Here is a 13509-nt window from a genome sequence, read left to right on the forward strand (position 1 = left end):
AGAAGTGTTTGTGGGGGAACGCTTATGGAGGGGGATCAAGACAAAGTTTTAACTTCTAGAAATCTTCTGATCGCTGTTATTACTGTGTTTTTCTTTTTCCAGTTAAAAAGCAAAACAAAAGAGAAAGAAATGGCAGATCAGACACCAATAGAAGAATTTGTGAGACATGCACTGGCTTTTTGTGAGAGTCTCTATGATCCGTATCGCAACTGGAGGCAGAGAATTGCAGGGTAAGTGCAGACCAGGACAGGATCACAAACTGTGTGAGTTTTAGTAACTGTAGATAAATGATACGTAAGGTTGCTGACAGAACTACTGGTGTCAAACTAGAATAAAATGTAATTATGTGGTTATGCTGCTGATGGATTTTACAGGTGTCAGAGTTGGTTTTTGTATGCACTGGATTTGATAAAGTATGGTAGTTGTTTTTCAAAGATGCTCTATTTTAAAGAGTTAATGAAATATGCTAATTTTGGTAGGGAAAAAACCTTGTGAAGTGGATATTTAACACTGAAATCCAATGCAGCTGGAGTTGCCAGTACTAGTATATGTGCTAAAAACTGGCTTTTTGAGAAGCTTAGTTTCTGTCATTCTAGGCACAGGCTCTTCTCTGAAGCTGCTTGTGGTTCCTTTTGTTATAACTTGCTCTTCAGAGACCTCTTAAAAATTCCTGAGAAATCTTTCATGTACAATTTTCCCTTATTAGCCCCAAATTCACTGCAGTAATGGTAAATGTACATAGCCTTGCACAGGATAGTTTTCCTGCTGTGCGTATGAGGGCTGAAGTTGATTGCTCCTTGCAATCAATTGGATTATCATTTGGAACTGCTCTTTAAGTTTTTTACTTTTACTTTCATCAGGACCATTTTGATGTGCACCAAATATTGGATCTGTGCATGCAGATAACTTTTAAAACTAAGAGTCCATTCTACAGCTTACATTCTGTAGAATTGTGCTGCATTTGTGCATCCAGTCACTATTCTGACTCCACGCATACAGAGTGGAAATCATACAAGATGTGGTGGTACCTTGTTTGCTGGAGTGTCTTTGTAGCTGGCAATCTCTAATATGCCATAGCACATGGATTGCAGGTTTTATGGAACTGTCATTGATAGTACTAACTTCTGTTTCCATAACAGCTGTGCTGTGCTCAAAGCTTTAAGGAGCGTGTAAGGATCACAACTTACTGTGTTTTTGTGCAGTATAATTCCCCTCTTCTAGAATGTAGCACAGATTGATATCAGTTATTGTGTATGGCCTGACAAAAGTATTGCTAAGCTGTTTTTAGATATAGCATTCATAATACCAGCATATCATTGCATCTTAGGTAGAACATAAACACTCAAAAATACAGAATCTGCAATCAGTGGAGGTACAGAATTTGTTGATGAATCAATATAATTACATTGTAGGAGGCTGTTTTATTTTCTGAAACTGGATGTGATTTAAATACTTTTAAAAACTTTAAAGATATTTTCTGACAGTTTGAAGGTTGAAAAACAAAAAGTGAATGTATCAGGAGGTGTTTGGTTTTAACTGACAACTGTGAAGCTTTTTCCATTGCTTGCTTGCTTCCGAAAACTTTCCCAGTTTTCTAAACTGGTAGAACAAGGAAGCCAGAGGAAATGAGGGAGATAAGTGTGGTTGAATTGGTTGAAAAGATATTTTTGAAGATCATAGTGTAAATATATTAAATCTTCGAAAAGAAGTCTTTAAGTCTATCAGCAGAATTACTTCCCTTTGATTTGTTCCCCCTACCTCCCATAACGGACTCATAATTTTTTGGGCCTATTTCAAATTGCATGGTTAAGAACTTTAATAAATGGCTTAGTTGCAATGGGGAAGGACTAAATACCAGGTAGCTGGTGGTGTTTTGGTTCATTTTATTCTGACCAAACCATGTTCTAAACTATTAAGGCATTTCTAAGAGTGGAACAGTAAAGTCATGATTATCTGTAATTCGTTTAAGGTGAAATACTTCTCTTGCTATTTTTTAATCATAAGGCATAACTTCCTTTTTTTTTTTTTCTTTTTTTGCAGGATTCTCTATTATAAAATCATAAAGTAGTAAGTCAGAAACAAAGGTGTCATATCTTTTTTTTTTAATGTAATTTCAGACGAATCCTTAGTACAGTTGAAAAGAGCAGACAGAAGTATAAACCGGCTTCCCTCACTGTTGAATTTGTCCCTTTCTTTTATCGTAAGTATTATCAACAGCTTGTTTGGAAATGGTCATCTTTGGAGGAGTGAAGTTGGCAATTCTAAATTCCATTCCCCAAAGAATGTGTGATAAATGTAAAAGCATCTTATTGCTTTCTGAGGCTGTGTGTATGGAGTTGATTTGTTTGCTTGCTTTCTGCTCTGAGTGTCACCGTCTTGCCAACCTTACTTGTCTATGAAAGCCTGGCTACTGTTTTCTCCTGAATCCATTATTTTGTATTGAGACAAACCTACAAGTGTGCTAAATGGCTGGCAGGTAATCATCTGCTGATTGGCCATCTGGCAGTACAAGAAATTGCTGAGCATGTGGACATACCTGCCACAGTAGTACTAAAGACTGTTGTCTACGCTGCCTCATTATTTTTCCACAGCCAGCAAGGTACTACTCTATTGAATTTGTTCCACAAAAGATTCAGAAGCTCTAAGTCAGGGAGATAGTCGGCTTTGTTTACTTTGTAGACCAGATTTTAAAAATAGTTGTGCAACTTTCTTTTGAAACAAGCTTATACGTTCATTATATGGTCAGAAATACTTCTTGCCAGAAAGCAGTAATTGTCTTAAAGGTTGCATTATTTTAATGCAGAATTTTTCCATTTTCAATTTCTAGTGTTCAAAATCTCAGTCTTTAGTGGTTTTATCTTATATTGGAATGGAATTACAGGCTAATTCAAAAGAAAAATTTCCTTTGTGGTTTCAGTTGTAGCTGCTTTGATTCTAGTGATAATGCTGTAGCAACAATATCCAGGATGTATCTGTTCCAATGAAAGAGTTCCATATATCAGATATGCTATGAAATATCTTTGAAGTTATCTTTTATTGTTAGAAAGATTATAGACTTGTACAGGCTTCCCTAGGAAGTTTGGCTCATAGGGAGCAAGCTCTGCTTTTCTAAGGCACCTGCACTGTGTATGGCATTTGTCTCTGTGCCAGAAGTCTTATAACATTTCTCATACCCGCTAACCGTGTATCTGTTAGCATGTCCTGAACAGTCTAATGAAAATTAATCCCATTTATTCAACAGTACATTTGCTGTACCTCTTTAGATCTGTCAGTCTTCCTGATAAATGCAGTGTTGTCATGTTGCTTTGATAGCTCTTAAATGGATGCATTAATGTGTGTGACTTACATAAAAGGAAGTGGAGATTATACAGTTGAAATTTTGTATAAACTTGGATGATGAGCAGCAAGGAAGCTTTTTTTTTAAATTTATTTATTTACCATTCCTGCTTTTTTTATTGCTTGAGAGAAGGAAAAAAAGCTGGTATAATTTATATTATAAAGTAAGGAATCCTACTACTTTCTATTTACTCCAATCAGAATGTTTCCAAGAAAGCGAACATCTCAAGGAAAGCCTGAAATGTTGCCTGTTACATCTCTTTGGAGCTATTGTGGCTGGTGGTCAGGTAAGGATGTTCTAAACTATTCCCAGCTACTGAAGTCTCCAACAACATCATAATTCAAGGCTTATAAATACCCCATAACCAAGGAGAATTTACTTGCTATGTATTAGTTACTTGTCTTGTGAAGTTTGGAGCTCTTCTGTGTAATAGTATAAGCTAGGTTCTGTTTTCAAAGGGCAGTTGAAGGCTGCTATTCACGCATTCTTATGAACTTAGTATATTGTCTTCACATAGATAGAGAAATGAATAACTAGACTGCTTCCCCCTGCAAAGTTATAGTTTTAATATGACATGCACCTAGCTTACTACCCAGTGTGTTTCAGTAGGAGACACAAGGGCTTCAAAGTTTGGAAGGTGCTTAAAGCCTTTGAAATAACATGAGGAAAATATCTGAAAATAAATAAATAAATAAATAAATACTGTTACTCATCAGCAAAGCCAGAATATGCTCTCATGGATTGACTTGTTAGTAAATGTTATTTCTGGTGCCTGCCAGACCTGTCTGTAGTGATGAAGCAGTTCTAAAGTCAAGTCTGAAAGTTTAACAGTGGGTCAGGAGCAAGAGAGTACGTGGCCTGACAGGGGCATGGCTGCTAAACTACACTGTTTAGGCAGATAAAAGGTTGGGAGCTACTGCTTGAATGCAAGATCCCCGACAAGGCTTCTTGCTGTGCTTTATAAGGCTGTACTCCTGCTCCAGATGTAGTATGGCCCTGAGGCCTATCTAATCAGGTTCCAGGAAGAGAGGTGAGGGGTAGGCACTCAGGGCCCAGACAAATATTTTTTAATTACTATGTTCTCTAATTTTATTTTTTAAGTATTGAGTCTATGAAAGCGGAGACCTAAAATGAAATTTTAAATTAAGGTTTATTTAGAATTAATAGGTTATCAAAGGTACTTGATAAGAATATTATAATGTCAATTTAAGTGACCTTTTATTTACCCTATAAATATTCTCTTTGAATAAGAAAGCCTAATTAAGTGGACAAAGTGGGCTGCGTTTTGTTTGTAGCCAGTAATATAATCTGAGTAGGATGTTTAACAATTACACTATATAAATTAAAATGGAAACATTAGTGAATGTTGTGTGATTCAGGTATCTTCAAATCAGCAATTCTGTCAAAGTTACGCTTTTATTCCTGCTTTTATTTCCCTTAATCCTTTTCACCCATGTGTTTCAGAGGAATGCTCTTCAAGCAGTATCTCCTGCTACCATGGAAGTCTTGATGCGTGTTTTAGCAGACTGTGATAACTGGGATGATGGGAGTCCTGAGGAAGTGAGCAGAAAAGCAGAACTTACTCTGAAGTGCCTGACAGAAGTTGTCCATATCCTCCTTAACAGCAGTTCTGACCAACGTCAGGTGGAGACCAGTACAATACTGGAGAACTATTTCAAGTTGCTTAATTCAGACCATTCAGCTTTGCCTAAACCAAGACGATGTAGGCAGTGGGAGAGCAGGTTCATAGCACTACAGATCCAAATGCTGAGTGAGTACTCAATTGTGCAGTTCCTTTAAATGTCTCTTGTTTAGCTCAAAAGCAATTATTGAATTGTTAATATAACTGAAAATTGTATGAATAAATGTTCACTTCTTTATACAATGAAAAAACTTCAAATATTTCTTACCATTGACGTGGTATATATTCATATGATGTATATTCTATTTTATATTCATATTTAACCAGAGTGGTGTTCATATTTAACCTGATTACCAAGGTGCATGGACTGCCAGTCTCCATTAAAAGAAAAAGGAAATTGTTATGTCACAGTGACTGTAATTAACACCTTAATAACTGCAGAGTAAGGAGGATTTCTGATAAAGTATCATTGGTGGCTGTTTTGAGGTAGTTTGCTTTTCAGATGGAATTACTGCAAACACTGGCAAAGGTTATGGTCCTTAAAGTGTTGGAACTGAGTCATTAGATAAGGATTTAGGAGTTGTGATTTTTTTATTTTTTTTATTTTTACCTTGTTTGGAATGGCGAATATAAATGTTGGCGTTTCCTTCCCCTGGACTTCCAAGGAAATGGGAATAGCTCTGAGGTGATGATCACTTACAGTGAGAAGCATCTGTATAATGCAGAGAATTATTTTTTTTTTAATAAGGAAACCGGTGTTTGTGTGCTTTGAATATAAGGCATGCAGTTTAGATACTCAGTAATGACAAGGACTTCAAGCAGGATCTCAAAGCTATTAAAGGTGTTGTGTAGCTGAGTTTTTTTTATTACGTAGTGGGTTATCTGAGAATTTTTACAGCGACAAAACTAAGTTTTGGGTCTAGTACTGTGTTTAAAACACCTCAGAATTCTCATGATGTATTGTATGTTTTAAAAAAAATATGTATTTTTATATTCCTGTGTTTATTATGTATCTTTTCCAATCCCTTTTCAGGTGTAATATGGGAAAAATAATAAGTGTAATGGATTTGGCAAGTGTTTTGCTTTTAATGTCAGTTCCATTTTAATTTTGTAGATACAATCACGGCCATGTTAGACTGCACGGACAGGCCTGTTCTACAGGCAATTTTCCTTAACAGTAACTGCTTCGAGCATCTCATTCGCCTGTTGCAGAACTGCAAGGTAAATTTTCCCTTCTCTTCACTTGAATAACAAAACTTATTTTCTCTTTTCCCATAGGATCTAGCAATTACACAAGTCTTTTTTTGTTTGTTTGTTTGTTCCAATCCCAGATAGAACTTCATTATTTGCTAGCCACTGTCTTTCTCTGTTTCCTTTATAGATTATTTTTCAACCTCTGTAAAAGAGTACGGATATAATCCAACTCTGGAGTATTTTCTTTCTCTTTTTATGATATGCTAGTGGCATTGCTATTTTGAGTTCTTCTAATACTAGGTGATATAATGTGAGCAACAGTATACAGTTTGATTCACATAGATTTTATTTTGGGTTAGAACGTATTTCATTGCAGCAATATATAAAAATTATATATTGCTGCCAATTTTCTTGAAATGCTTTGAATAGCCTTGGTGGTTTGGGTGTTTTTGTTTGTTCTCTCCAGTCTTTTCCTGAAAATACTGTATCTCACCTTTCCATTAGTCTCTGTGCCTATTATTGTACTGACCTTGTACTCTGTAAGGAACTTATTTCCTAATTTCTTCTTCAGTTATTAAGCACTGAGATCTTTACTTATTCTTGTAGAATCTGGCATTGTTCCTGTTCTCATTTAAACAAGTGGGAATTACATCTTAGGAAAGCAGGAACAGCTACTCTATTAGGTTTTGTCTGCTTTGATTTTTGCTGCTTGTTATCCTCATTTTTAGTCTGCCTGTTTCTGTCATAAGATGTACTCTTGGGAGGTTTTTTTTCCTGTGATCGCCTTGCACGCTACTGTGATCAATTGACTCTCAGTACTTCCAGATTGCTATGTGGCATTTTTTTAACCTCTGTAGTGGAAATAGCCCCAAGAATGATAGAGGAAGAAGAGGAGGGTAATGTTATATTTCTCCAGTGTATCTTTGTACTTTCTGAAATAGCAAAGATGAATTTAGCAGTGGAATTAGGAGTTCCTCTTGTTAGTATGGGAAGAAGATCCTATTTCTAGTTGTATATTTTTTTTCTTACCTGTGAAAATCTTGCTGCTGGATTCACTGGCAGACTATGTGAAGCACAGTTCTGCAGCTCTGTATCAGGTGAAGAGGAGACTACAGACACAGATATGAAACTCAGGAATTTTTTGGATCTTCAGTAAATTTGGCGATAAAATTTCATGGAAAGGAGGGGTAAAAGAAAATCTCTACCATAATTTCTGCTATAGGTATCTTGAGATTCTCAAACTCATACTTCTAGTCATACTTGAAGATCATCTGCTGCCCAGCAATCTTTTAAAATATGTTTTTTTTTTTTGTTTGTTTTTTTTGTTAGTTGTTGGTTTTAAGCCTATGGACAGATTGCCTTCCCTTAATTATGCTCTAGGGTTATAGATCTGCATTAGAGCTTTCTAAAACTGTTTTGTTGATCTAAATGTTGTCTTTTGCCTTGTGATATCCAAGAAGAGGGACTATACTTTAGAGATAGCAAAAGGGGCTCAGTCTGTCTTGAGTCATTTCATAAGCTGCTTATAGGTACTGTTAAACACCTAGAAATCAGACTTTGAGCAAAGCACAATCATCTCTAGCCAGCATCTAACCAGTCTGCCTGGTTAAAAACACATGATTATTGTCTGAACAGCTCTAGGCAGATGATTTTTCACTTGTATTGACAGGGCTGAAGTAACCCATCTGAAAAATTCGCTTTTTTTCTGCATGTTTTCTTTCGCTTTTGTTTGATGTTCTTATTATCACTTGTTAATGCTATAACCCTCTTAGATATGTTGTCATAATTCTGCTATATTATATGCTCTTGAGTGTGATGTACTTCAGACTGTCTTGTGTTTTTATGTAGGCTCACACTTGTGTAAGTCCAAGTAATATTTTGAGTGTTTTCTTCATTCGTCCTATTTTGTGAAAGCTGATTTTTGTAGGGTTACTCATCTTCAGAGGGAACACCTAAGTAAGCTAGTAGGGGAAAATGCATGAGGAATACATAATGTTTCATTCTTACCCACTGATAGAAAGTGTTGGTTTTTTTGTTTCGTTTTTGTTTTGTGCTTTTTAGGTACCTTTAAAACATTTTGATTGGGGATTTTTTTAACAGCTCTTTAGAGTATATAAACAGAAGAAAAGCAGTAGTCTCAATTAGATTACGGCTGACCTATACTAAAAATGACTGCAGTGGATTATGAAGGTACTTAAGTGAACTTTGATGTTGCAAATTCAGGTGCTGACTAGGGAGAAGTTTCTGAGCTGAAAATGCAGTATAGACATATATTTTATTTTCAGCCTGGCAGATTCTTAGAATGTTGCCAGATGTAGTTTTCCATTTCTTCTGTTCTGAAGGCTTGTTTTCACGGTATTCTACTGCTGTTGCTTCTTGATTTAAGTATTTTGCCTAGATATCTTCAAGCTATCACATAGGATGAGACATAAATGGACAGATGTGAGGCATCTGTATCCATTTCTTTACTATTGCTTCACTGTTGTTTTTATTTCTTTAAAGTGAATTTTTGTCATATTGCACATGTTAAATGAAATTATTATTGCTAAGCTGGTAAGCAGTATAATTTCCAGATATCCAGATAGGTCTTTTTTTTTTTTGTCTCAGCGATGAAATTTTCATCTAATTCTGGACAAAAATGCAATTACTATTTAGCAAAAAATGTGATCTTCAATATTTGAAGGATTAACGGAGAACTAATGTTAATGGGGGAATGTCTCACCGAAGTGAGAACTTGCTTCTTATATGTCAGACACAATTCCTGAGGCAGCCTCCACAGGTTTGACTGGAGGGTGACTATGTAATGCGATTATTTCCATTATTCTTGTCTCTGTTTCTAACAGCTGTTTTTAAATGCTAACAATAAAGTGGCAGACAAGAGTGAAAAAGACCTTGCCAACAAATTACTGACAGAAATGAATGAGGACCAGGTACCTACCTAATCTGTACTTTGCTTCAGTTGAGGTCAAAACACAATTACAGGAAAACTGATTCCTGTGCTTCACCTTAATGATCCTGTTTAAGTCTTCTGTGGCAAGATGATCTTGTGTTGCTGCAGACATTATTATTTCCATCTATGGGAAGGAGTTTTCTCGATTAACAGACTGAATTCAAATTTCACTTTTATTCATCTACTTCAAGTTGCAAATATTTCAGTAGACTGAGCCTCAGTTTTGCATCTTTTAAGGAAAAGGTGAAGTACACGAATGGAATCCAGATAATTCTATCAACCTGGTGGTGATTTTTTTTCTTCCCTTCCTTTCCTCTTTTTTGCTTCTTTGTCTCAGCACTGTGGTGTTTTGGATTCTGGGGCCTTGTTTGTGAATCTCAATGGTTGTATTTGATGTCCTGATTCTTTGCTTGTCATCAAGAGCAGATGTTCACAAATCAATGGACAGGCTGAATCAGGGAGGTAGGAATAGCCTGTTGCTTTAATTTTCCCATAATGTTGTGGAAAGTATCAAATGCAAATTGTTGTATTGATTTTGTGTTAGAATGTTTGTTCTGATTAAAATTGTAGATATGCTAAGTACAAGATATGGTAATCTACAGATTGTGATTCTAACAAAAAGCTTTGGCTTTTTTACAAACTCATTGCAACATTAACAGCATGTAAACGTTTCTTCATGTCTAACAATCTTCTGATTCTTGACGTTTCATTTTCAAAGTATGTGATATACAGAATACTATTTCAGGGCTGGTGTGAAACTGTTTGTACAATCTTGATCATTAGGTTTACTGATGGACCTGAAATACTGCTTGTTTTTGTCCTTAAGACCATGATAGAGATAATACTATAAAAAAAATAAGGAAAAAAAACAAAAACATCACTGAGATGTGAGTGTGGGTGAGAAACCTACTTTACTGTGCTGGTGTGAGTAAGCTCTTATTATTAGTGTGTATTGCATTGGCATATAGGGACCTGTGTGGAAGAGAAAATACTCTATATGTACCATGGATGCCTGACTGCAAGCAGCACACACACGATACAAGAGATTTCTTAATTTGTTTTCCTTCCTCCCTCTTGAGGTTGTCCATTAGCCGCATGAGGAAAACATGTTTGTCCATCAGAGCCTTTGAAGTGAAATGAGTTTTGTGAATGCTTCTCTCCTCCTCTTGAAATGTTGTCTATTATTAATGTAATCTTTCTTGTAGTCTTTGGGGTATTATGAAATCACTGGTGCAGAGATTATTTCTGCAGCATGCTAGTAAACTTTGTTTCCCTCCTGGCAGGAGGGCACAATACAGTTTTGGAGCAGAATTGTCTTTGTGCGTTTGTATGTAACCTCTGAACTTGCTGCTTTCAGGTATTTCAGGGACGTCTAGACTGCTTGGCAGTATCAACCATTCAGGCTCTCACAGCAGTAATGCACAAGTCTCCAGCTGCTAAGGTAACTATATGTGCAGAGATCTTCTTTTGATAGGCCTCTAAATTTTGTCTGGCTTTTTTTTTTTTTTAATTATTATTTTTAATTTTAATTTTATTTATTTATTTTATTTTATTTTTTTCTTTCTTGCAAAATCCTTGGGGAATTTTACTAATTAAGTTGATCACTAATTCCAGTCAGGTAGGAACAATGGACTGGATATCCCCTGTCTCCCTGTGTAGCCATTAGAAACAAATAGACATATTTGTATCACAAATGGGAAACTAGGGTGGAAATGGTAACTGAAATCTTTTTAAGGAGAGTGTATAACTTCTTACCGTGAATATTTGGAGTAGAATTAACAAGTTTTGCAAAATACAGTTTCAGGAAGGAGTTACATGTTTTATTGTGTCTGTAGCAGCGTTATATTCCTGTCTAAATGATGATCTTGCCTTTTTCCCTACTTTTCCTTTGTGATTATTCCTGTGCCTTGATAAATTAACAGGGAATGGCTAGTATGTGAATCTGAGCAAAATGTAAAGTCTCAGAAAAGTAGATAAGATTGCTGAGTTCATTAAACTAATCCCATGTTTGAATGACTCTTGGCACAGCACAGATCACAGAAAGTGGAAATCACCTGATTTAGCTGCTGCTTGTTGTACGTTCTCATTTAGAAGTGACCAGGTAGTAAATTAGGCTTCTTCAGGGCGTGACTCAAAGTGCTTGTTTCTCCACTAACTCTGGGAAGTCTGGGGAAATGTTGTGTGGCAGAATGGAGGATTGGTGGTAATCCACAAAGTGCCAGTAAAATTTTCAGCTGTACTTCCATTACAATGTGTGTTTTTTTTCTTTCTGTATTTATTTAAGTAATTCTCACTTCTGTTGCCAGATTCATCCATCTGTTCTAATTTCAGTGCAGAATGCAGCAGGGAGAATAGTACTTGTTTTGTGTGATGTGCTGGATATTTACTAACCAAACAGTAAACAGATACTATTTAATTTTTGAGTTAAGATGAGTAATTTCTAATTAAGCCGGTCTAGAAAATGTTTCAGTCAAAAGTCAATATCTACATACTTACAATTCTCAAAATAATTACTTCATTTCAAGCTTCAGCTTGCATTAAAAATAAAGCTACTAATAGCTTATGGTAGATTTAATTTTTGAATATACCAAAGCAATATTTTTTAAGTAGTAACTTCTTTCATCTTATATTTATCTGCATGCTGCAGTGAGATCTTTCTTATTTGCAGCTTGCTAGAGATAGCACAATGGATGTATTATCAAAGGATTTCTAAGCCAAAAAAATGCAGTTCTTATGTTCTAATTTTTTAAACTCTAATATTGTTTTGAAGTATACTTTGTTGCAGTAGATGAGCTATTTGTGTCTATTTCATTTGTTAGTGAGACTGGATTTTTATCCTCAGGAAGTCTTCAAGGAGAGAATTGGTTATGCACATATCTATGAGGTACTTAAGTCACTTGGTCAGCCCTCACGGGAGCTGCTAGAAGAACTCATGAATATGGTGAGATGCACTTGCTTTGAATGCTGTTGGAAATGCTATATCTCTTCAACAATATTTCTTTTTCATTGTATTTCATGTCTGATTTCTTTGTTGTTTTTCAGGCTGTTGAAGGTGACCACATGGCTGTTGGGATGCTAGGCATTAGTAATGTCCAGCCCTTACTGCTGCTTATCCAGTGGCTTCCAGAGCTTGAATCACACGATCTGCAGATTTTCATCTCAAATTGGTTGAGGCGGATCTGCTGTATTAACAGACAGAGTCGTGCCACTTGTGTCAATGCAGACATGGTCATCCGTATCATCGAGACACTAAATCACCACTCTGCACTCCACTGTATTTGTGCAGAGAACCTGATTGCCCTTCTGGGCTCTTTGGGGAGCCAGTCAATGGGGTCAGAAGAACTGCTTCAACTAATACGGCTCCTGAGAACTGAGGGACCAAAACAGGCTCACCCTTATGTTATTCCAGTAGTGCGAGCCATACTGGCGATGGCTCGGAAACAAGGCATGGCTAGTGCCTTGCAGTATTTCAACTTGTGTCACAGTATGGCAGGAATTGCCGTTCCATCAATTCAGAAGTGGCCAGGATCTGCATTTTCTTTCAGTGCTTGGCTCTGCCTTGATCAAGACCAGGCGGACCCTAGCACAGCGGAAAACTGTGCCAAAACTGGCAAGCGGAAGCAACTGTATAGGTATGGTTACTATAATGACTTCAACAGCACAAATCTAGGTTTTGTTCTCTGTGGCACGTGATACCCTAGTCTGTGTGGTATCTGTTTCTTCCTTCATAGAATGCAATAGAAAGCACTTAATTTGTTTAGTTTGTGAAAGGGAGAAGCTTCATCTGTCACCACAGCCAGGCTATGTTACAGGAATAAGCATGTAGCTTATTATTTACACTGCTTTCTCCACAGTTTCTAGTTTTCAGTTTCATTATCCACAACTCTGAATCATGTTAACGTGTATAGCTTAAAAATAACAACAAAAATAAACTAACCAACAACCAAAAAAATAAAGCACATCAAAGCAGAACAATCTGTGGTAGAATTAGACCACAAACTTTATAAAGCTAATTGAGCAAGTTCTCAGCTACAGAGCACTGTTTTTCCATATGATCACCACAGTTAGCTATGCATTTTCACCAGCAATGCCATTCTTGTAAAAAAAACAAAACAAACAAAAAAAACCAACTGTACTGTTTCACATCGATGATGATGATAGGAAAATGTTGCCCACCTAATCCATCTTACACTGGCCTGAACAGGTGGAAGCCAGGAGGTGCCAAATCTGGACTATGTGGCACAGTCCAGCCAAGACTGGCAATGTGCTCAATGTTCCTCCAGCTGATATGGGTCTGGTGTTATTGTGTTGCAGAGAAAAATTGTTTTCTTCTCTGGCTTGACTCTAGAGGTTCCAGCATTCAGTTTAGTCATTGCAATGTGGCAG

General features: G+C 36.5%; 1 protein-coding gene across 11 annotated transcripts in view; it reads left to right on the forward strand.

Annotated features, from left to right (window-relative positions):
* NBEAL1 (neurobeachin like 1) overlaps positions 1-13509 on the forward strand; it is a 74909-nt gene that overhangs the window by 20155 nt on the left and 41245 nt on the right. For 7 of the 11 annotated variants that reach the window (XM_072342329.1, XM_072342331.1, XM_072342333.1 and 4 more), the window contains exons 6-14: positions 103-230; positions 2118-2200; positions 3538-3623; positions 4802-5108; positions 6094-6200; positions 9017-9103; positions 10481-10564; positions 11966-12064; positions 12166-12755. In XM_072342329.1, coding sequence (XP_072198430.1) covers positions 103-230; positions 2118-2200; positions 3538-3623; positions 4802-5108; positions 6094-6200; positions 9017-9103; positions 10481-10564; positions 11966-12064; positions 12166-12755 — 1571 coding nt within the window. Of the gene's footprint in view, positions 1-102; positions 231-2117; positions 2201-3537; positions 3624-4801; positions 5109-6093; positions 6201-9016; positions 9104-9477; positions 9586-10480; positions 10565-11965; positions 12065-12165; positions 12756-13509 lie in introns of those variants that run through there. The other 4 variants (XM_072342336.1, XM_072342334.1, XM_072342339.1 and 1 more) reach the window with 2 other exon arrangements.

This window comes from Excalfactoria chinensis, chromosome 7 (assembly GCF_039878825.1).
Source record: "Excalfactoria chinensis isolate bCotChi1 chromosome 7, bCotChi1.hap2, whole genome shotgun sequence".
NCBI classification, from domain to species: domain Eukaryota; kingdom Metazoa; phylum Chordata; class Aves; order Galliformes; family Phasianidae; genus Excalfactoria; species Excalfactoria chinensis.